The 25,434-nt window shown below is 39.6% G+C and overlaps 2 protein-coding genes across 3 annotated transcripts; one reads left to right on the top strand and one right to left on the bottom strand.

Annotated features, from left to right (window-relative positions):
* Nucleotides 1-1,093: 1,093 nt before the first annotated feature.
* On the top strand, nucleotides 1,094-3,538 carry urgcp (upregulator of cell proliferation). The gene has a single exon (XM_022755514.1). It carries the CDS (start codon nucleotides 1,094-1,096, stop codon nucleotides 3,536-3,538), a length of 2,445 nt encoding a protein of 814 aa, XP_022611235.1.
* Nucleotides 3,539-4,410: 872 nt separating this feature from the next.
* LOC111229250 (calcium-binding protein 2-like) lies at nucleotides 4,411-24,339 on the bottom strand. Of its 2 annotated transcripts, none has more exons than XM_022755498.1 (7): nucleotides 23,930-24,339; nucleotides 23,103-23,285; nucleotides 7,484-7,514; nucleotides 6,348-6,482; nucleotides 5,436-5,545; nucleotides 5,150-5,297; nucleotides 4,411-4,807 (listed from the first exon to the last, which is right to left on the bottom strand). In XM_022755498.1, exons 1-7 carry the CDS (start codon nucleotides 23,987-23,989, stop codon nucleotides 4,782-4,784), a joined length of 693 nt encoding a protein of 230 aa, XP_022611219.1. In that variant the 5' UTR covers nucleotides 23,990-24,339; the 3' UTR covers nucleotides 4,411-4,781. The 2 variants fall into 2 exon arrangements, with proteins under 2 accessions (XP_022611219.1, XP_022611218.1); XM_022755497.1 differs by lacking the exons at nucleotides 23,103-23,285; nucleotides 23,930-24,339 and adding exons at nucleotides 10,778-10,999; nucleotides 11,335-11,407.
* Between the last annotated feature and the right edge of the window lie 1,095 nt (nucleotides 24,340-25,434).

Raw genomic sequence — 25,434 nt, 5'->3', positions numbered from 1 at the left:
GCACCATAGTTACAAGTGAGCTGAAATATTGGGAGCAACACAATTAGTAGCGTTTCATTTTATAATACAAATACTGTTTATTTTAATATTTAAACCATATTAGAGTCAAATATATTTGTGTATTTTTGTATAAAAAATTTAATTTTATATTATAAGAAAGTATGTATGACGGGTGAACCCAAGAGAGAGAAAGAAAAAGGGAGAGAGAGAGAGAGAGAGAAAATGTAAATTAGTACTGAACTTGCATAAAGTCAAGCTTAAAAATGCAGGAGTGTTACCAATTCACCAGAACAGACATTTACATATGGAGATGAGGGTGCGCCTTTTAAGACAGTCTCTCCTGAAAGGCATTTGTAGTGTTGCACACAGTTGTAAACATGAAAAGTGGCAGAAATAGGTGTGTATACAATGAAAGAAAGACAGCTTTCTCACTTCACTGCTGCCGGTGACTGTGTGGGAATGGTAGTAATGTCAAATTGTTGGTCTCACATAGTTACAGAAAGAAAAAACACCGGAAAGGTGACAATTGACAAACAGTCCTAATTTATGTTACTGCCTCTCACCCTCTCAGCTCAGTGTGTTAGCATGCTAACATTAGCAGTCATTAGGATCCATCATGAGCGAACATGGATGTTTGCACAAAGTTGCATTCAATGAATCCTATACTTCATAAAACTAGAATTTCATGGCAAAGCATCCGATGATTAAGATGTATTTCAGCCTGGACTAAAGTGGTGTACTGACCAACAGACCAACAGCATGACATTGCCATCCATAGAGCCATGCTTCTAGAATGGGGAACAGTATCGGCAGATGCTCAAAACTAAAGAATCAGGATTTAAAATCCTAAACCAAGATAATCCTGATGTTATTATTACTGGTGATTTTCTCTGACTTGAAAAAGCTCCTTAGACAGACAAAAAACATTAGATTACATACTACATTTTGACTGGCTGAGTACCATTTTCCATGTGCCAAGTTAAGTGATGAAGGGAAGTGTAAGTGAAGTGAATAGTGAAACTGTAGCATCCTGTACATTCATTGGACTCTTGTTGATTTTACAGAGCCATGTCTCAGGGAGGTTCTGTCAAAGATGGGACTTGAAGACCAGTACGACAACAAGCTCACACTTAGCACTGTCCTAGAGATCAGTCAGAATGATACATCAGAGAACAAACTTGAAACTGCAAAGTCACTTCCTGGGGCTTTTTTAAGGAGACTTATGATGTTGAACGCAAATGCTAGAAGTGTCAAATGTGTGTCCTGCGATGTGGACACAGACAAGAGCAATGCCATCAACCCCCTGGACCTGATAACTGCATTGCTTCTCTGTTCGGACAGCTTTCTTCAGCAGGATATAGTTCTGAAAATGGCGCTCTGCCAGTTTGCCGTCCCTCTCTTGCTGCCCAACAGTGAAACAAGAGAAATCACAATGATGCTGTGGTCCATGCGCGACATTGTGCGAACCTTCAGACCGTCCCTGCAGGCATTCAGAAAGTTAAACTGTGAGGAAAGAATTGTGCACTCTGATATTCCTCTGGTGTCGTTCGTCAGGCTGGGGAGGACAAGCCTCTCCAAGTCTCTGATCTTGAACAAACTGCTAAGTAACACTACGCAGTACCACAACAGCACATTTTATCATCGGGACATGGTGTGTGGTGAAGTCCCCAGGAGGATTTCAGGTGGGCTAGTTGAAATCAGCTGGTATCTCCCGTGTGGGAACAGGAGCGTTGACAAATTCATCGAGCCACTGGCTGTTGCAAACCTCAGAGGAGATATCAGGGCTTTTGACGAGCAGTTTTCATTCCTCTGTGAGACATCTGCAGCTGTTTACATCTTCTGTGATGAATCAGAAATGGATTACTTCAAGCGTCTGGAAGGAAAAGATGTGAAAGCAAATGTCTTTTTGATCAGCAGTGTACTGGGGAAATCCTTTACACTCAAAAGGATGATAAAGGAGCCACGATTGAAGATAGCTAATGTTAGCCAGAAGAAAAAGACCGATATGGAGCTGATAAAAGCCCTCCAGGAATCAATCTCCAAGATGCTAGAAAACTACCAAAACATAGTGTCGGTCGCAAATCAGGCCAACAGAGCTCGCTGGTGTGGGATCCTGGTTGATGAGGACAGCGATGAATGCCAGAGCGCATGGAAAGATGTGGACAAAATCACCAAATGCATCACTGACACGTCTGAATTCAAAGACAAACAACTGCCTCTCCGGGGACACATCTGGAAAGCGCTTTCGTGGCTGGAAACAGAGTGCTGGAGAATGCGGAAAGCTGGCAACCAGAACACTGAAGTCTACCGCAAGTCTTTGCAAGCAAAAGAAAAAGAGCTGAAAAAGAAGCAGCAAAGATTTGAGATTACAACTGCAATGTTAAACTTCCTTCATGGGGTAGTCACCTCAGAAGTGCAGCGCTACTATTTTCTCAAATGGCTGGAAATGGAACTGGACGATCTGTCCCGGCAGCAGGTGTCATCTCTGCAGGATCGATACAAAGAGCTACTCCAGAAATCTCCCCAAGATGCTGAAAAAATTGCGGAGATTGACAAGCAAATTTCTGTTTGTTCTTTACGTCTGGAGCACTTTTTTGGAGAGTGTGGGCGGCTGTATGAGTGCACGAGTTACATGCCAGAGTACAGCCGTCAGAGAAAAACCAGAGAACAACTCCCTGCACTGTATGCTCAGATGCTGCTGGATGGTTTCCCTCTTGAGCTTGTTGATGGAGATGCAGCAAACATCCAGATGAAATGGATCACTGATGTACTCACTGAGCTTCACTACAGTATGCAATCCAACAGCAAACTCAAGGTCGTTACGATCATCGGAGCTGAAAACTCAGGAAAATCGACTCTGCTCAACACCATGTTTGGAGTCAGGTTCGCTGTCAGCAAAGGAACATGCACCAGGGGGGCGTTCATCCAGCTGATCAATGTCAACAAAGACATGAGGAAGGAAATGGGTTGTGACTGCATCATGGTCATTGACACCGAGGGACTGAAACCAGATCAGATGGTTCAAGACGATCACAGCCATGAACGTGACAAGGAAGTAGCGAGCCTCTGTGTGGCGCTCAGTGATGCCACAATCGTCACCGTTTCCAGGGACAACTCCAGAGAGAAAGACATCTTAGAGTTGGTGCTTCATGCTTTCGCAAGGTTGAAGGATGTGGGCAAGAAGCCGCTGTGTCATTTTGTACATGCTAACATGTCTGACATGCCTGTTGTAGAGAGGAGGAGGAGAGATAAAGAGTTGATGGAGCAGCTCAGTGAACTGATCAGGAAGGACGCTGGGATGAGGAAGGCCGACATCACAAAGGTCTCGGATGTGATGGAGTTTGACCCGGACACTTGCAGCTGGTACATTCCTCCACTTTGGCATGGGACTCCACCCATGGCTCATTTTAGTGTTGACTACAGTGAGACTGCGCACGCTTTGAAAAAGCGACTGATAGGCGACCTTGCAAAGTGCAAGGAAAGAGGCGATCTGACGCATTTTGTCAGAAGGGTAGAAAACTTCTGGAAGGCTGTGTGAGGAATCTGATGTGAACTGATGTGAACTCTGGCAAAGGGAATCAGAAACAAATGAAATGAACAAAGGAATCTTATTCACCTTTTATTTAATTTACAATGCACCTGCAGAACACTGTACAAATAAAACATTAAATGTATATATGTTTGCATAAAATAAACATGCACTTCGATACAGTTTGTCAATTAATTTCCACCTGAATAGGGAAACAGAGGTATGACATAAACTGTATGTACAGCAGTGTAGCAGACAACCGAAATCATCCTCTTAGTGTCATCAAATCTGTGCCAAAAAGTATCTGCGAGAATTTGGTTGAATAATTATAAAATAATAAATAATAATTGTGGTTGAATTATATCAGAATTGCACAGGATATCTTTCTGAATTCTGAATTTATCTATTAGTTTGCACAATAAAGATATAAATATATAATCTCATGTATTTTCTCTATTATTAGCAAAGCACTCACTTTTGCTATCTATACTACAGTAATATTACACAGTCACAGTCATAACAGTTTTTCAGACGCTGTATTATTGAAACTGATAATAAATCCTCATATTTACATTTTACTTCAGATTCAAGTCAGGTAGTGTAGGAAACTGCATATTTAAAGGGTCAGTTCACCCAAATTATGAAAAAATTAAAGAATAAAATCTAGCCACACAGATTATTTGGGTTTTATTTGACCAGGATTTTAAACATATATTTTATGCTATGACCACAACAAACCAAATGCCACCTAACTCCAGAGTTTGAGGCAGAAATCTCGGACACGGCAACTAAAGCCCAAGCTAGGGTTTGGCTAAGTGCTAACAAGGAGTAATGTGAGAAAGGTATGTGAGAAAATGTGTTTTTCTTTCTAATTTGTGTGAACTGACACAAACACACATACATATATATACTCTATATATATATATATATATATAGAGTATATATTGTGTTACTATATGGTGTTGCTGATGTGATTCTCAGTTCAAATATATTCAAATTTAAATTAACTTTCAAAAAGACCCCAATTTTGGTTAAAGCATCTCCTCTATAATCTCTCATTACATGTTAAACACTTATTACAGTCACACAATGCTAACACATTGAGGGGATTGTTTTATATTTGAGAGATGATTAGGGTAACTGAAAAAACACATACACACACCAAGAAGTCTTTGTACATGAAAAAGAATTACAAGAACATTAACAGTGTGCAGTCTGGTCCATGTCGAGTTTAGTGCAGCAGAGTGACGAGTCAGCGAGACATCATTCGAACAAACTCTGTGGAAAGAAACAATATAAGAAAGAAATGGTTTGTAGTTATTTAAGTGTATTCTTTCTTTCTGCAGTCTCCTCTTTCTTCTTCTTCTGCTTTGCTTAAACATCCACCTATGAGCTCTATTTTCTATCATTTTTGGATGCTGCATGTATCCTCAAGGAACTTCTATCACGTCTCAAAATAATCATTCATTGTATTTGCATTGTTAGGGAATATTTTACTCTACTACCTCCTCAAAACTATTTCTGGTGCCTGTCTTTGAAGACATTTTCCCTTGTTCCTTTGCGTCATTTCCTCTTCCTCTGTTCTCAGCGTACCTACCTAAAGTATTAATAATAACTCACCTTCAAAGTCCACCTGTCCGTCTCCATTGAGGTCTACATCTCGCAGGATCTCGTCGATCTCTCGGTGGTTGAGCTGCTCCCCCATCAGCTTCTTCATGGCTTCTCTAAGCTCCCCGAGACTGATCTGTCCATCGCCATCAGAGTCAAACTGGGAAAGTGGATGTGGTAAAAAAAAAAAAAAAAAGCCAAAGAAAAGCATTAAAGCTGAAAGTGGAGGAAAAGGAGGATACTTAGGGGACACCAGAGGCAAAAAAAATGTACTATATAATATTGTAATATTGTAAACCTCTCTGAAGGCGTCCCTCAGCTCCTTGACTCCAATCATATCTGCGGTCTCAGCGAGCATCTTTGGACCCATCAGTTCCACGAAATCCTCAAAGTCCACTCTTCCACCACCTGCAGGGCAAGGAGATAAGTACACAAGCATGCATTATGATCTTTTGTAACACACAGTGCCGATGGGAGTTGTAGTTTGGGCATTGATGCTAGACAGAGCTCTAAGAGTTTTGCATTATGGAAATACAGCCAGCCCTCATATCACCAGCACCAGGTAAATACTACCAGGCTGTACATTGCACAACATTGCCTGGTGACATCCACATTCCTGGAAGAAGCTTAGCCTCTTTAATGACTAAGTCTATTCTAAATCTAAATCATTACATAGGGTTTCTTTGGCAACAGTTAAATAACTAATACCATATACTGATGAGACCAATGATACCTGGTGACATTTTGTTTGTGTTAAAAGTTCAAGTTTTTAAAGTCACAGATTGACTAAAAGCTTATTTAATCCATTGTTTTACTGTCCATATAAATATATTAATTTCACAAAAATGTATTCAAAACCATTTGCTCTCTACTCTAGGTCCTCTGTAGTGCAGATGTCGATCAGTGAATTACTCTCTTTTCCCTCAGAGACTACCACCAAGATGCCCTTAAGCAAGATGCAAAGTACAGCTCCCTTTCATGAATGTGAGTGTGTGGTCGAGTGTAACATCACAACTTTAAAGCCTCTAACATAACAATAGCACAGTATTTCACATTTAACTTCGGCAGCAGTTTTATACAGCTGGGAAAGGAGGGGACAACCAGAAATTTTGGGCCCTATGTCAACAACTCAATCTCTCTCTCTCTCTTTGTGTGTGTGTGTGTGTGTGTGTGTGTTTGTGCTGATGTAATGTGCTCCTGCAGGACTTACAGATCTGCTGGCTGAGTTCAATCAGTTCCATCTCTGTCGGCATGTATCCCATAGTCCTCATGCACTCCCCAAGGTCCTTACAGCTGATGAACCCGTCCTTGTCTTTGTCGAACTCCTTGAAGGCCTCACGTAGCTCTGCAGGGAGAATAAGAGTGAATGAGTGAGGGAAAGAGAGAGATACTGCTGTTTTAAGTGTATACTGATATGAATCACACTTTATTCTTTATTCTGAAAAAAAAAGGTCTGGAGGTGTGGAGATAAAAAAGAAGTGAGCTTTATACACCTCATCTTTGCCGTGGACTGTAATGGCTCAAGGCTACATTCTGCAACACATCTGAAACTCTGACAGCTGTCAGTGGTCAAGTTGCATTGTGGGTATAAAAACCACAATATCTCTGGTGGTTCTGATGCAACAATTTTGATCCTTTGTATTTTAAACTGTCAGTCATGAGTCCAGCCATGTTATAGGAGAGCCACGCTACATCAGTGTAGCGGGGTATTCTTTTATGTGTATTTCTTTCAGACCTGCTAATAGACTTTTCACAACCATAGGAACCAATGATCTATAAAACATTGTAAAAAAATAGGCCTATAACCTTCAATAAAACCATTAGTTACAACGTATAAACCCTTTACTGTATAACAGGTGCCTTATTTGAAAGAGGTCCCTTGATTTGCTTTAGTCACAGTTCGAAATTGGCAGTGTTTCTCTCTATAAAAGTTTTTAGTTAGTTAGTTAGTGATTCTTTATTTTAACAAATGTACTGAGTTAAAATCACCCAAAAAAAAAAAAAATCACAGTCATTTATTCCATAATCAAATACAAATTTGGTTGCTGTGAATGTGGAGTGTTAAAGTATGAGCCTGTTCCTAAACTGTTAAGAATAATCTTTTCTGCTGAAAAATAATCCTGCACTTTGATCTTATACAGTTCGAGTAAGAAAGAAAATCTCTCTCGCTTCACATCGCTGACATTCAAGGAGAGGGACAAGTCAGGGGAGTCTACTGTCCGCCATATGCAGTAAAGCACAGTTTTCAGTCAAACACATGGTTTTGAAAGGAAAGGCAGTTCAGGAAGAAGACAGGGGAGCGATGATGGAGTGAGGATTTGGATTAAGCTCTTGATATCTCTGTACCTTCCATTTCCTCTGGTCGTAGATCTCTGTCCTGCGGCGGCGCAGAGAGAAGACAGGACATACATACAGAGAAATGGACAGGTTACACACACACACACTTAAAATCTCACACTGTGTATTTCACACACACACAGTCACAATGACAAAAAAAAAAAATGCTAGAAACATTTTAGCGCTTCATCTTTTAGTGGGTCCTTCTCTCCTTTTTTTTTCTGTGAAGCATTTGTTCCATGTTCATCCGCCTGAGCAGAGATTCTGTTACAGGATTATTTGGTTTTTGATCTGACTGACCCTAATAACCTTTTTAGTAGATCTGCTACACAATCTCATGTCCAATCTCATTCTGCTCTTGCTGATGGAGAAGCTTTGAATGTCTGCCGAGCATATGCTCCAAAACAAGCATTCAATATGTATTATTAAAAAGAAAGCAGACGCACAATGACAAAACACAAAGTCTCCCTTCAGCCTCTGTCTCCCTTTCCAAACACACCAAAATAAGGTGCACGCATCTGTACACACACACTCACACACACACACACACACACATACAACAAAGCAGATGAAATGGTTTGTATGTTGGTACATTTCTGAAGAAAACAAAGAAAGCTACCACGGCTTAACATGTCCTGAGTTGTGCCATTGAACTTTACCAGTGGGACAAAAGTGAGTTTAAACAGTAACACTTTCAGCCACACCCAAAAAAACAGTTTATAGTTGATGCTGAATTGGCTTCAGAGTGCGTTGGCACTGACAAAAGGTGATACCAGGATAAGTTTGTTCAGGGCGTGTTCTGCGAGGCTGTGACATCAGCAGCAGGAATAATACAGACCTGGATTAGAGAATGCAGGGGAGAGAACAGTGTCAGGGAGATTACAGTGGCAAATTGTATTGCAAATCGCAGAGGCTCATCGGTTTTTCATTTCCCTATCTGATGCTGATTTTTTTTTCATCTGCATCTGTGCTGCCGTCCGGCCGGCACTTGATTGAACGAACATTAACACACCTGCACAGGCTGAACATGCAGCAAACAGCAAACACGCTTATACTATTTTTGGTGAGACTATCGACAAGTTTGCTAAAATATTTTACTGTCAGGTTGAGACAAGTTCAACCACAGGGTCCGGGGAGTACAAATTTAACTTGTTGTTCCTACTATTTTCAGCTTTCTGCTTTCATTTCCAAATGTCAAGTACCACTGACCGCTTCAGAAACTGAAATTCTATCATGTAGCGGAAGACAGATGCCATCAACAAACAAGGGACAAATGCAAACAAATGCAAACTAGAACGTATATGTGCTGTGTTCCTAAAGGAGCATTCGCTCTATGGCTTATTTTTCGTTTGCCAAAGGGGTTTAATAACCAGTCAAGGCTCACTCTCAGCCTGTCCATCTCATATACAAGGAACCCCATCGCTTTCCTCGATCCATGACTTAAAGTAATATCAGGAAGTGTGCTGCTGGATTACAGGATAGATGTTAGAAAGAGTTCTACTCTATAGGCTAAATGCTACCATCAGAATACAAACATTGCTCTCAATAAATATGCTAACATGCTGATGTTTGGCAGGTATGTTTACTATGTTCCTCACCTTAGTTTACTGAATTAGCATGCTAACATGTGCTAACAAAAAAAAGACAGGTAAGGTTGATGGGAATGTAGAAGGTGAGAAACCTGGGGGGAACTTTAATGTCTGTACCTACATTTTACAAGCCATGGAAGCACAGTGTCTCTTGCATGCTGTGTGTGAGAAATGGGGATCAAAAGGAATCAACACAAACTCTGTTACCCACATGCTGTGGTGTAGTATTTGCATGAGGTTGCTTTTCTTAACTCTGTCGTCCCATGACTTGTTACCGCTTTGCACTTCTGATGCTTGTGCAAATGAGTGAGCTTATTATTTGCTTTCTTGCATAGTTACATGAGAAGACTGATACCACTCTTACGTCTCTTCTTAAAGTATGAAGCTACCAACATGAGATGGTTAGCTTAGCACAGTCAAGGGGGAACGGGAGAAAGAGCTAAGAAAGATAGTAATATCCACCCACAAGCAGCTTTAAAGCTCACTAATTAACTCACTATATCTGGTTTGTTTGATCTGTACAAAAACCAAAGTGTAAAAATGAAATGTGGTTTATGGGGGGTTATTTGCGCGACCATTTCAATGACTTTCTGGATTTTCTGTCTTCTTGTCATTAGGAAAGCAGTGCATTGTCAAGGAATTTACCGTACCCAGCCAGTCCAGCACAATGACCCCTGTAAAGCCAGGCTAGCTGTTTCCCCTTGTGTCCAGTCTTTGAGCTAAGTTAAGCTAACCTGCTCCTGGCTGTAGCTTCATATTTAGAAAGAAAAAAAAGCATATTTCTCTAGTGCAACTCTCCAAGGCGGTATGCAAAAATAGCGTAAGAACAAAACACTGCCCATAGACCAAGATCAGAAGACTATTTTCATTGGAATTGCATTTATTCATTTACCAAAGATAATTACAAAATACAGCAAATGAATTTAGAGCCTTAATGATAAATATATCATAAATAAAAGAATATTCTCACGTTTATTCACAGTTGTTATATTTTTCCTCTAGACTCAGCTCAAGGTCTTCTAAAACTCAGGAGCCTATAGCTCATTAAAGCACAGTGACTGCACCACCGCCCTAATGGCTCTTTTCAATTAGCGCTGCTGACTGAACTGTCAGGAAATTACTCTGTTATCGATCTGTGACACGTCTACTGTCTCTGCATAAGGCATTAATCTGAAATAAGAGGTGAACATGATATCTCCAGTACGGTTAGAAGGTTCAATTTATGGTCTATAATACTGGACAAATTGTGAGACCAGTTAGTCTGTCACTTTAGTGCAATCTGTTATATTACCACTTATTCTTTTTTTATAGCTCAGGATTCCTATAGGACATGCAGTATGTGTAAGTCTTTCTTTCTTTCTTTCTTTCTTTCTTTCTTTCTTTCTTTCTTTCTTTCTTTCTTTCTTTCACACCCAATGTGTTTTAAGGTTTCTTTGTACGAAACAAATTATATTCTGTGGCCATTCTCTTCTTCTACAATTGTTCACTTGGTGATATGGTGGTATACTGATGGAGGTCGGGGATGGTGGGGCTGGTGAAATGTCACTGGTGGAGATGGGAGGGGAACGCTGTGATGTCATACTGAACTGATGAGTGAGACTGTCAGTAAACTATTAAAATAGATGGATGAACAGATTTATGGGAGATTTTGGCTATGATAATTCTGTACAGTGTGTGGACATATATTATGTGTGTGTGTGAATGCCATACATACAAGCTGGCTCTGTGCGAAGCCCTGTCTGAGGAAGATACAAGCAGGCCCCACTATGTTGTGCAGCATGTTGCAGTTCTGAACCAGAGCGCACAGGGGCTCCTCAAATTCCTGCTCACTCCCTCCTCCATCCTCGTCCTCTGTGTCCGCCTCACCTGCACCACCCAGTTCGCCCAGCATGGCGGCAGCCAATGGGGCGCTGCTTCGTTCTACGGGGGACACTGCCTTAGAGGAGGGGAACCAGCCGGTGTAAGAAAGAGATAAAGTTACTACTTAAATTCCACTGACTGCAAAGAAAACAGGCAAATCACACCTTAGTTTCTCTCTGTTATGGCAGTAAAATTTTTAAATATACATTTTATTGGAAACAAAATCCATTGTTGTCCAACAGGAAGTTGTTTACAGCTCAAACATAACTTAGAAATTGTCAGATGTACAACTAACTTTCATAAACTAGTTTAGTTACATCCACAAGGCATCATCCTCAATATCTTAATCAGTTGAAACACAGTGTAACCAATCTATTTTTCTCAGCTAAAAGCAGTTGAATTAATCCTTACCTTCTTCCTTTTACTGTTCTTTTTAGAAGCCTTGTTGATGTTTCCCATCACCCTGCCTCTCTCTCTCTTCCCCTCTCCCTTTCCTCCTCGTTTGTCACCACACTTCTCTTGTCTCTCCCCTTCTCTGTTCAAATGTCATATAAAAGTCCAAAATTCATACTACATCCTGTGCATCCCATGGGCCTTTCACACCCAGTGAGGCGAACGCAAATGATTCCACTGGCACCACTACTACCAAAAGCAACTCCTCTCAGTGCACGTGCTATAATCCAAGATCCTATTGGTCCAGTGAGAGACAAGGTAGGCATATGATGTCGCATTAAATCCTTAACTCCTATAGGTTGGTGGAGGCTGACATGATGAGCTTTGAGATGTGTAGTGTGATATTAGGGAACAGCAACAGGGTGCTGGAGATTGTCAGGGTGGGGTGGGAGAACCGGGTCATATCTGGGCTGAAAACAACCTGCTGCTGCCAGACTGTGGCTCTGATTGCATGACTCGACCATTTCCTCTCTCGCTTTCTATCTCTCTTTGCCTCTCTCTCTCTCTCTCTTTCTCTCAAACACACACACACACACACACACACACACTTTTTCTGTTTATCTGTCACCCCCTCTTGCCTGGGTGATCCCTTGAATTTGGACCAACTTAATCTAATCCATCCCACCCACCTTCCCCTCTCTGCCACTCAAACATCGTGCTGATGGTCTCCAAATGACTAGTCTGGCAGAACTCTAGGTATGTGTGTGTGTGAGAGAGAGAGAGAGAGAGAGAGAAAGAAAGAGAGAGACAGAAAGAGAAAGGGGGAGGGGATGGTAGAATTATGGATGGAGAGTTGGCTGCCTGTTTAATCCCTGGCATTTCAGATTAGTGGGGAAGAGTTATGTTGACAGGCCATGGGAGTACGGGCTTTGGAGGAATGGGAGGTGGGAGGAATAGAAGAAGAAGATTTATTATTATTAGTCAGCCCCTATTAATGCACAAAACAAGGGAAAAACAGTGGGATGATAGAAATGGAAAGGAAGCGACATGATACAGTATAACATCAAAGAAAGTAACTGTGTAATTATTGGAAACAGGTTGCAAAGGGAGAGAGTAAATGTGACATTTTTTTTCATATTTCTTTTTATCTGTGTTGATATCAGTTACAGGGCAGTGTTTTAGAAACACTGACATCATAGATTTTCTGAGTTTAAAAAAGTTTAATCAATCTGTCTGTTTATTTGTACATATTACATGTTTATATCTAATCACATCTCTACATTCTGGTGTGCAATTCTGGTGGAAAATACAAAATTTTTATTTAATACATTTTAATTAAGCAAATACATTTAGTCTGAATCTCATAACCATCCTAATTAAACATATTTGGCTGACTCCCAAATGAAATGGTCTTAGTATTTAAGAATAATAACAATAATATGTCACCCATGCAACACTCTATAGAGCATGTTAACATCAGCTTGGTTGTAGAAATCACCTCAAATCTCTCTCTTTGTAGTTGAGAGAATTATACTCATCAAGACCCATGCTATTACATTTTCTGGGAGTTTTAAAAAGCACAAGTGTGATATGATGATATAATATTGAAGGAGACAGAGCTCAGCTCCAGCAGGGTGCAACTCCAGCCTAATTTAACTCCCTGATTGTATCAGTTTTATTTATAAAGGTTTCCTGCCTCAGTGTAGCCTATGACTTCTTCAAATATAAAACCACTTCTCTCCAGACCAGATCTCAGGGCTGTTGAACTCTGGTTACCCCTCGGGTAATGCTTTCCACTTTTATACACATCACGAAGAGAATGAATGACAGATCATTTTAAAACTTGTCTCATTCCACTTCCAAAAATCTATATAGTGATGTCACTCATTGTCTCTGATGCTGTATGTACTTTTATTTGTTTTATTTTTCACTTACACATAGAAATACACCACCTGAAGAGGCAAAACAAACTTTTCTTCCATGCTTTGATTCACAGGCATATGGACTTCGTACTTTGCTCTAATATGCATACTGTGTGTGTGTATATATATATGCATGTGTATAGGGTCAGGGTATATATATATATATATATATATATATGTGTGTGTGTGTATATGTAAATATACATACATACATACATACATAACCACATATACATTTACATATACAGTATGTGCATATACCTGTATTTATACATATGTACTGTATATATATGTATTTATAAATAGACAAACCTCTATATAAGAGGTACAAAAAAGCCACCAGGTGGCACTTATGCAGGAATAAAGCTTTACCCATCACAGTATCACAGCGTAGTGCATATATATCTCAAGCAGAGTGAAGCAACGCTCAGATTATTGCAATAGCTGTAATACACATGCCCAACCACCAGGTGTCATCCTAATGCTTCACTATCAAAGACACCAGCCCATCCTTTTTATTCTAAGATCCATTTGAAAAGTTTGTGCGTCACACGAAGCAGAAAAAGAGAGGTTAAATACAGCAGATGTAACAGTGAGTACAGAGATGAGATGTTAAGTGGGAAAACCTGATTTCAACAACCCATGGCCCAATCACAGATTCCCTACCCGCTCCACAGACATGACTCTCCAACTGACCCTGCAGTGTAACCCCGCTATGGATGAAAAAATTAAAGTTCCATGGAGAATCTATTAAGTAGAGAGGATAGAGAGTGATGAGATGACTTGGGACAAAGGATTTGTATCCACAGTGTCTCAGTTATGTAATAGCATGTGCCTTAGCCCACTGATCCAGCTGGACACCCACCAGATTAGCAAATGGAAGCCTCAGTCCTGTAATGGGCTTTTTCCCTCCATTGCTTTCTATCATATATTTCACAAACATGCACACTGGAGCAATGGTTTCAGGTGGTATTAAGTGGGGACATCTTGCACAAATGTGAAGAGCCACACATAAAAACATAGACACCTTCACTTGCATAAAACCACATGCACACAGAAAGAGGAAGCATGTCTTTTTGGTTCAGTGATAAAAAAGAGAAAAAAAAACAAGCTCTGACACCCCGCCATAATCAACAGCCTGGTGTGAACACAAAGCTTTTCAGCTATAAAACCTAAAACAGAGCCTTTGGGTGAGAATTCATGCTCCATCCCTCGACAACAACAAGCACACCAGATGCCTGAAAGACAAGGATAGAAGATAGGCCAACCGAAAATCCAGTGCCGGGGCAGTAAACAACATGATGGACACATTCCAAAACTCAAGATTTTTGCATGCCATGCTACAGTAACTGCTTTGGGAAGGTCACATCAAACATCTTGGCTGAGATGGGTTTCGCCCATGTGTATTTGCATGTTTCCCTATGCACACTGACATACAAACACAAATTTATCACAGAGGCTGTAAATCAGTTTATACGAGGAAAATAGGTTGGTCTATATATGAAACTCTGCCGAATTTCACTTCAACAAACCAAAATCAAAAAAATGACAGCAGTTTTGCAGTTATCATTTTGTGGTAATACACCAGTTTCAGCCACATAGTGTCAATGTCCATACCATACCATAATACCATAATCCCCGTGCATTAATAAAACTCTTAATGTGCAGTATATGGAGCCTATTTGACGTCACACAGACATATAACGTGCTCATCCCTCTGTTCAGTCTTTCTTTGTATCATCCGTACACATCCAACAAAGCCTTCTGACCTTGGACGTGAGCTGATCTCTCTGGCAACAGAATTTATACAGCATATCCGTTAAGACATCTGTTAGATCAGTTGTAGGCAGGTGGATCAAGTTCAGGTGAATCAAGCTGAACCCAGCTGAGTTAAAATGGGTTTGAGTTGTGCCACTAACATGGCCCACCCCTCACAGATTTAGGCTGAAATCACCACTGTTACCGCATGTTTGTGAGAAAGCACCTTCAACAGGTCACATGATGAGTGAAAAAACATAAACACCTCCTCATCTCTGAATGTCAGCTCTTTCTACAAGAGCAGAAACACTTATTTGTTCTAAATGTAATCAAAACTTTACATTTAAATACAGAACGGTAGGAAAAATGGTAATAATGCTGAATCCAGGTCTTGAGTCCTGTATGTAAGATCCTAAAGAGATCCCAATACATACATGCTGCACTTGCATTTATCATTAAACCAACAATGAAAAAAAAAGTGATAGGTGTTCTTGTTTTTCGCCCCTAAAACCTAAAAAAAAAAAATTTGTCAGTGTTTTATTCCCAGCTTATTTCCACTGTCACCAAATGACCAAAAATAAATTACTGCAAGTTTATAGCTGCACAAATCCATATCTACTTTAACAAATGGTGTAGATTCATGCTAAAGGTGTTGTTCATGGTGACAAACTCACAGAATAATCACTGGATGGACTGGTTTTCCAGATTAAACTCATATGCAGGCTGTGTCACAATCTTAATCTCTTCATGTGACATGCAAGCGCCTGAGCCTTGAAGAATATCAATGATGAATGATTTATAATATGTTCATGGATCTATTACATTTGTGCTGAGACAATCTTAATCTCAAGTCTATTCAAGGTTTTCCAGAGCCTTTGATTGCCACACTTTTCTCAGACGGCAGAATGATTTATACTGTTTTCTTCATGTACCCTTTTGGCACCAATGAATCACATGGAGAACAACTAATATTAACAACCAAAACTGTAAATAATTACAGTTGTCCACACAATCATCCTTGTCTCTCTTTGACTCTGTTGGGAACATCAGGTAAGACACTGTAATACAACTGATCAGACAGTTTAACAGCTGTTATGTGTGAAACCAGCCTGTCCAGACTCATCAAAGAGCAGGCAGCCAACCTACTCACTTGTTCCTAGAATACAAAGAGCGCTAGAGGATTTTAGAAAATCTCACAAGGTAGGAACAAGGCTCCTAGTGCAAATGCAAGCAGCAGTTTAAAGACTCACTATAGTCTTATCACAGAGCAACAGATTTCCTTTTCTGTCTTAAGGTTTTTTGTCACTGTTACGAATACAGTTTAACTAAGATAACATTTCTGCAGGACCAGAGAATGTCCCACTCCTCTCTCTGTTACTATCAGCTTCTTCACTGTCAATTGTCAAATAAAGGCAAAACTGCCCAAAAAATAATCTTAGAAAAAAAAAAATCTTAGGCAATATTCAGGCTGACTTTGGCCCTACAAGAAACAAAACAGTCATCATTCATTTTAATTTAGCCAGTCAGGCAGCAGGAGTGCAAACACAGATAAACCAGGTTCAACTTTTGACATTATCTGACAGAGGTGCTGAATGACCGGAGATGAAGATGGAACAGGTGACACCATGGTAATGTTAACACACATGTTAAGATATTTAGTTAACACTGACAGTATCCATCCAGTATCATCCAACAAGTCAGGTTTGCAATTAAAACTTACTAGGAACTAACTTGTTTCTGTGAACAAACTGACTCATGGGCCATGTTTGGATGCGACAGTAAGAACTAAAGCAGAGTAATTAAACACATATAAAGCGTGGATTAGCATGCAGATCACTGTGCAGCATAAGTCTTAACTTGAAAGCTGGTAAATCTCTCTGTCACTGACTCATTCGTTTACAGTTTGATGTTCTCTATCTGACAAAAACGTATGTTTGTCACAGTTTGGATTTGACTAAAAAGCAATCTGTGCGCCATCCTTTTTTCTGTAGGATGAATGTTGTGCATCGAACTGATTTGAGTCGTGTCCTTTCACTTGTTCAAGCTCTAATCCCCCTGTACGTTGCAATCATTCTCTTTATTTCTTGATGACATCCAGCCCTCCCTTCCTTCAGTTCCTCATCAGTCACTTCATCTGTTGCTGAGTATATAGATTATTCAACTGGAGGAGAAAAAAAGACAACAGAGGAGAAAAAAATACAGCAGGGCCTCCTTTTCTTTTCTGTGGACATTCAGTGATGAGTGTCTTGTGATTGTGAACAAATTTTGAGTTTTGAAAAATGTGTGATGAGAAATGTGTGTGTGTGAGTGTGAGTGTGTGTGTGTGTGTGTGTGTGTGTGTGTGTGTGTGTGTGTGTGTATATGTATATAACCAGACATTGCTATGACAAGGTGGCACACCAACCATAAACATAAAAGGAGTAAAGACATAGGTGGAGGCAAGCTGCATCATGATAGTCAACACTGCAGCTCAGGCTGAATCCGTCTCTTCGCTGCAGATTCTGTTTGCATATATTTCTGTGATCAATGCCATTGTAACAGCTGTGGAAAACAATAGTAGTCAAGTATCCAAATGTGGAAAGAGAGATAACCGGGTTATTTTGACAACCCAGCGCCAGCTGTTTTGGGGCACGGAGGTCCAGAAGATGTTTAAAGGTTGTGTGAGTTTGATGCTTAAGAAAAGTGTCCCCCTTCGTACCGTGATAGTATTAGAATATCTAAGGAATGTAATATAGTTGACATTAGTCTGCTAAAACCTCAATGTTAGCAAGTAATTAGCTTAGTATTAGTCTTCTACAATAACAAAAATAATGGTAATGTTACAGGGTCAGATTTGTATTCCCCTAAAATAAGCACTGGTTAAAAACAACATTAAGTACAACCACATGTCCATACCAAAGTTAAAGATGCTTTGCAGCAGGAGGAAATTGGCTTTGGATGTCCTGCCCACATCATTCATAACACGGCATGAGCAGATATGGTTCCCCTTGATGTTGAGTACCTGCTCACAAAGATATTTGCATAGAAAGACTAAAGAGCTTTTGTGAGTTTGTTGGCAAGGAATACCATAACATAAGGATACAGCAATGTAATGTTCATCTGCTTTCCATATTCCCTGTTCTAGAAAGAGCATGAAAGAAAATGTGTGTGCCACAAAATGACCTGTTGTCCTGCGAACAATGTTCGAAGATCTGCTGAATGAACTTTGGCTGAGCTTTGCTCAGGGAATGGATCTAGAGGGAGCAGTATGTAAAGCGAGTTTCCTCAAAACATCCCAATCATTCTAAACTAGACCTGTGGACTGCTTGCATGCATGGGAAAAGCAGCAAGAAATAGGTTCATTTTTTCTGACAAACTTCCACCTTACCCTGCCAGGAATTCATGGAGAAGCTGGCCAAAAACAGAGCAATATTGAATAAAATACATTCTTCTAAGAAATACAGAGATTAGGTTGGTATACGTATATTATGTAGTTACCGATTTCATCATCATCTTATTCCTGTAACATATTAAGCACTTTACATGTACTATTGTCTCTATTTTTTCAATTTTGCTCATGTTCTCTTCTGCTCTTATTCTACCAGGACCACTAAATAGCTGATCAGATTGGACACTTCTGTCTTATCTGTACTGTTTATGTAATATTATATTATTATTCTTTTCTATGTGTTTCACAGTGTGCCTGTTAGTCTTGTCTGTCATAGTGTTTTCTGTTAATATGTCTGATAGTTTTGTCTCTCTGTTACAGTGTGTCTGTTAGTGTCAATATAGATAATAAAATAAACTGTATTGAACCATCATAGTTTGCCCATTTTCTTTGAGTGTTCCATAGTTTACCATAGCACCACTCACCTTGGCATATGATTACTTAGTACCCAATTTCATAATAAAAAAAACAAAAACAGAAAAAAACTTCATTTATATGGCACTTTTAAAAACAACAGTTTCAAAGTGCTTCACAATAAGTAATAAAAATGCATAAAAACCCCCAAAAAACAATATAACCAAAAAAAACCAAATGACAGATAAAACCAACAGAAATAACCAACAATCTTTTTTAAAAAAAATACCAGCCTATGCAAGTGGGTCTCTAAATGTTTTTTTTTTTTTAAGTGCTACATTTGGATCTAAAATGGCAAACCAGGTGTTCCTTTGTTTTGAGTCTCGACAGTGGGAAATGTAATGGCCAGATGATCTGAGTTATCCTTGTGAGGAGTACAGTGTTATGTGTTCAGAAATATAAAAGGCTGCCATGCCATGGTGGGCTTTGAATGTGAAGAGGAGTATCTTAAACTGAATTCTGAAACATACAGGAAGCCACCCCAGAATAGGGGTGATATGATCTCTTTGTTGAGTGTTTGCCAAAAGCCTGGTGTTCTGAACCTATTGCAGATGAGAAATTGGAGACTCACTTTAAAATGGGTAGAGCAAGAAGAGATAAAGGCAATGTCCTTAGGCACTGCTTCAGTGATTTTAGCAATAGTCTATATCTGAGCTGGAAAAAAGACTGAGCCAATTTCTTAATGTGAAATGTGATTAATGTGATGATTCACAGATGGTTTTATATTCCTTGCTGTTCCCAAATGTTTTTTGAGACTTGGTCTGGGTCAATGACAAATATTTCTGTTTGGTCTGAATTTAGCTGCAAAACATTTAATGATATCCGGTCTTTGATAGCAGTAAATCAATTGTGAAGAATATCCTGATTTTGAACATTGTCAGATTTAAATGGTACACAAAGCTGGGGGTCATCTGCAAAACAAAGGTAGGAGACCATTTTAAACTGGTGAATAATATGACCAAAGGGAAGCTAGCATACGCAAGCTGAAAACAAAATGGGGCCAAGGTTGGAGCCTTGTGGAACCCCACACAACATCACAGGCTGATGATGAGACAAAATCATCAATGGTTACCCTGAAAGATTACTATGCCAACTCGGTGCTTTAGCCTATCCAGCAAGATGTTATGATCAGTGGTATCAAAGGCGGCAGACGTCTAACAATACTAAAATGGAGTGATGGCCAGAATCTGCATTTATAAGAATATCACTGGTGACTTTCAGCGGGGCAGTCTCAGTGCTATGCAGCTTGCGAAAACCAGATTGATATGGGTTGAGAATGTTATTAGCTTCCACTATTTCTAGTATTTGTTTAGCAACAACCTTTCCAATGTCTCAGAGACTCATTTACAATAGAGAGAATTTGAGTTAAGTTACAAGAGTTATTCTTCTTTGTAATTATGAGGTTTGTAAAATATTTGGGTTTCTCTGTTTTGATAAATAAATTATATGCAGACAATAACTGTCATTTTGTCTTCCACCTATGTTCTGCTCTTCTACATTGTCTTTTTAGTTGGTGAGTATCCTCATTTACCCAAGGTGAGGTGGTGGATTTCAATGGCGCCTTGACCTAGCCTTAATGGGAGCAATACAATCTAAAACAGATCAACATAAATATTTAACTGATCAACATGGAAAAATATAAATATTATATATATATAAAATATAAATGTTATATTTTTCATACAATTTTAGCAGTTGCATGTGGAGACAGGGGCATTTTAGTGACATTTTCAGTCAAAAATAAATCAAAAATAAATTTTCTAATGTAAAATCCTGACCAATGAGTGCTAGAGGAGTTTCCTTCAGGCTGCTGTATGCCAAGCTGGACTGCAGCTCACAGTCCATCTGAATACACACATTCAGACATTTTATTCAACTGCATGCCTAGACACCTGTACACATATCCTCTACTTTTAATACTGACTTTGCATCCAAATTTATATTCTTTGAAAAAAAAGAAAATAGCTTCTTATACTGGTTATCCCATCTGTTTCTTGCTCTGATTTGCATTTTGAGCACACTCAATATGTTCCTACAAACAAGTAATCTTACATGTCCTATGGAAGGCCATAGGTCAGGGTCTGAATTCAGTCTGAAAGCCCTGATGAGAAACCTCTAATGATTTACTTAGAGAATGATAATTTTGTCCTTGTGTCTGACTCTCATTTAGAATTAACTTCCCCTACTCTTTCACTTTCTGACTTGTACACAGTCTTTCTCTGTTTTGTTTAGATTGAGTGCAGTTTTCCTCTGGCCTGTGGTTTGACTCTTTCAGGTGATTGCCTATTTCTAATACTGAGACCTCTCTAATCTAAATTATAATTATGTGTTCATCTCCTTGCTCTTCACATGATCTTGACATGAAATGAAAAAATAATCCTTCCTGCTATTTTCTGCTCTACATGATCACACATGGGGTCAGAGGACTATTGTCAGGACACTATGGTTACCGGCTCTCTTCATTACTGCTTTCACAGAATATTTTTTATATACATTTTATAGCTTATTGTGCTAAATCTTAGATGTTGATGCATTGAGGGTGTCGCATTCTTACATTCTCATATTTGGCGGTCTCATAGATGCTGTAATTTCTCATTTTCTAATAAGAAAAAAGCTTAATAAATGAAAATCCTAAATCTCATATTTTACAATTGAAATGTTTATTTGAATTGTCCATAAAAAGACATATTTTTAGTTTTAAGCACCAAAAACCATCTCAATATAATTTTACATCTTCTCTCTCACGCTTCTTTCTGAAGCTATATCAAGAACAGGGTGTTTTGTGTCGGTCCTAAGCCTCTCTCCTGATTGGCTGACTGTTTTCTGAGTGACATATAATGAGGCAAACCACAGGTAATTTAATTTAGCCTACCACTGTAGCTTGGTATAATTCACTGGTAAATGCAAATGACAATGGTCAGTCAGTGCTGAAATGAGCCAAACAGACAATCAAATTCAGACTACAATAAAATTTAGCCACTGGTCTGTAATATTACTACTCTTGAGAAAGCTGAGCAGTGATATGTTGGCTTCCTGATATCCACCAAATTACAGCTCGATGTTGTGTTGTTAATAAAGTTAAGGTAACAACAACAACAACAACAACAACAACGAAAAAGGTCTGATCATGGTTCTGGGTGGGCTATACTGGATGGCAGGATGGTGACTGTAGTTGTGACATCACAAATTTACAGAAGTCCTGACAGCTTGTGTACAGCAGCAACAGTTTTTGAATACGGGCTGTATGCATTTTTCCATGGATTGAGGGTTTTAATCCTTTACTTAGTATTTGTATAGCACCTAGACCTGATTCATAATCAAGAAAGGCTTTCTTGGGGTGTCGAGTGATCAGTGGTCTAAGCAGGCGCCCCATATGTAGAGGCTACAGTCCTCGCTGCAGTCGGCCCCGGTTCAAATCCCGCATCGGACGGCCTTTTACTGCATGTCATTCCCCCTCTCTCTTCCTCCCTGTTTCCTGTCTCTCTATACTATCCTGTCCAATAAAGGCACAAAAGCCCAAAGAAATATACTTTAAAAAAAAGAAAGTCTTGTATGGGACCTTTAAAAAGCACACTTGATTTGTGTAATGCATAAAGTGCGTGCATAAAGTGAGCTTAACAACTGGATAAAAATAAAAATTAAAGGTGTCCTGTAAAGTTTTCTTCTAAATAAACAGTCTCTTTTTCTCTGCAAAAGGCTTTTGGCCTGTCAAGAACAACTCAAACATACTGCAAACACAAAGCACAAGATTTTAGCACAGAAGACCAATGTTCATTTCCTGTGAGAAACTGATAATCATCATTATTTCTTTTAATCTTTCTTCCGGAGAAGCAGGAAACATGAGTCACACTGAATGCATGCTTGTGCATCTTTTGTGAGCAAATGGAAAACAAAACTCTTCAAAGCATCCACACAGAGAACCTTTAAATCAAGCAAGAGTTTGATATCTTGCCATGGTCTGTTCACAGGTCTCATTTCCTCAGATGTGCTCATAGCTGTTTATATTCAGTTCAGCAGTGAAACGCTCTCAAACAGAGACTCAGGATGGTCATTCACTCATTCATTAATTTACTGACAAGCATTTTGTCTAGTTGAGATTGTTAGATGTATATTTGTCAGACAGTATCCAAATAGTTAATGCCATTTTCAGCATAATGTACAGTATGTGTGTCAGCCAAACACACACTAACAATGCCACATAGACACAGACAATTCATTTCTAGAAGCACACTTCCACTCCCAAAGAAAGCAATTCAGTATCCTACCTGCCCAAAGACGGAGTCGACGATGGGCCGCAGCTTCCTCCTGTCTCCTTCTTGCAGCCACAGATCATCGGGGTCGCCCACAGGGGAGCACAGACTTAGGGTCTTGGCCTTTGGCTTTGGAGGCCTCTTCATACTTGCTGAACTCCATCGCCTCAATGACTCGATCTTCTTCTTGATGGAACCCTGGAGAATTCAGGATGAACATATGGCAGAGGTGAAGAAAAGGTGTCACACATAAAACAATGGATGGAGAGAGAAAGAAAAAAAACAGCAATAGAAAGAGCAACTGAGTAAAAGATGACTTCATGCAGCAGATTTTTTGAATGAATTGATAAATGAATGAATTGAAATTAATTAACTGAAATGTATTGAACTCATTGCATGCATCAAGGTTGCATGCCTCAAAATTCCTTGAAAGAAAGGCATTGGAAAAAAAGGTTGAGGGTAAAGAAGCTGCTGCAGCAAAGGTAAGACTAAAATCGCAGACACTCACACAGCTACTGTCAAATATCATTCATACACCTAATGTTTAGCATTTAATATAACTTTTATAATGTACCAGCTCAGAGAAGTCCCTATGTGGTAGAAATTGAAAAAGATGACAGCCTCAGAAAAACATTGTAACTGATGGAAATCTTGACTGACTACTTTCTGGCAGACATAGTATTCCTGTAAATTGGTAATGTTTAAATAAATGGAAATTAAACAATAAATGAGTGTGAAAGTATGTCCATGCCAGCCAGGCCTGAGATGAACCGTGTTACTGCAGAATATCATGTTGAGTTTGTAGGATGAACAGTGGCAGGGTTTAAAGTACATCCACTGACCTTCTTCATTAACTTCCCCTCCGGCACCTCCACAGACGATACGCCTTTCACATCAGTCATCTTCCCAGCCCAACTTGCATGAACGACCTCTGTCTCTGTCTCTCTCTCCTGTCACGCTCCTGTCCACTCCCCCTCTTTATCTGTCTCTAGAGCATCTGACACTGGTTGATAATCTGAGGCATATCTCCTACTGTTGTCCCTCCTCCTTCTGTCATCCGACTCTCTCTACCTCTTTCATCCCTCCTGCCTACAGCCATCATTCACTTTTTCAGCCGTCGGGTTGTAACCATCTCCTCTCTCGGTTTCTCTTCATGTAGATATCGCTGTCACACAGATGCTAATTCATGCATGCATGTTTAACCTCTGTTGTTTTTAACTATTGTATTTATTAATGTGTCATTTAATGTGTTTTTCCAGGGTTTCACGTGGAAAAACATTTTTAATTGATGAATAATAAAGTCAAGTACAAAAACATCTTAATATTTTGTCAGTGTGTCAGTTTTTTTTGAGTCTGAAACTATTATCTGTCCATGTATGTGACATCTCCAGTAATCCTGTATTTATTTCCCCTCTCTCTCTCTCTCTCTCTCTCTGATCTCGTTCTGATGCTGATGTAGGCTTGTCCTCAATCCTCTGCTGGCTGTGTGCAGTGAACTGTACAAAACACAGCACATAACGCACTTCCAACATGTAACAGTATTACGGCCAGTGGTGTATGAATACTCCTGCTCGGGGCAAAAGGACACCGCTCCTGAGATGTTTTTCGCTAGATGAGATTTTGAATAGATTTACATTAGTCTAAATAGGCAGGAACTGTTAACAGTAAAAGAATAAAATAAGAGGATAAAGTGAGGGGAGATGGGTGGAGAAAAAACAAAACCCAAAGAAATGTTTGAAGAACACAGATAAGGGGATAGGGAGTGTCTGTGAGAGATGAACAGTAACATTTTACAATCTCTCTATCACTTAGTAAGGGACCAAATAACTTTCTGCAATATGAGTATAAATGGCAGGCCAAGAGTGGGAGGCCAGTAATTCTTTGCAGAGAAGGAGTTGTTGAGTGGCAAGAAAATATGGGAAAGAAATTCTCAGGAACATGACAGAGCGAAGCAGCGGTTGGAGGGTTTTGCAAAACATTTCTGGAGCCAAGGACTTCTCCAACCTTACAGCTAAACATTGTTTCACATTGTTTATTCGGGGAAAATTAATTGTGCATGCAGTGTCCTGCATGGGAGAGCTGGGAGATGTGAGCTTAGCCACCATTCGCCTATCGCCCACTACCTCCACTGGGTCGAGGGTCCCAGAACAGAGTTGACCACACCATGCCAGCACAAGCAAATAAACAAATGCGCCACAAATTCAGAGAATATCATCATCAATTTGACTGCAAATAAACACATAAGCTGCAAATTCCCACAACACAAATGGACGTGTTTCTAGGGGACACTAAAAGTGATGAACCTGGCTGGGGCACACTTGTTGTTCAATGCCCAACTGTGACTTTT

This window comes from Seriola dumerili, unplaced genomic scaffold (assembly GCF_002260705.1).
Source record: "Seriola dumerili isolate Sdu_G_001 unplaced genomic scaffold, Sdu_1.0 BDQW01000230.1, whole genome shotgun sequence".
In the NCBI taxonomy this organism is placed as follows: Eukaryota; Metazoa; Chordata; class Actinopteri; order Carangiformes; family Carangidae; genus Seriola; species Seriola dumerili.
The sequence above is the reverse complement of the archived record's forward strand: the minus strand, read 5'-3'. Positions and strand labels throughout refer to the sequence as shown.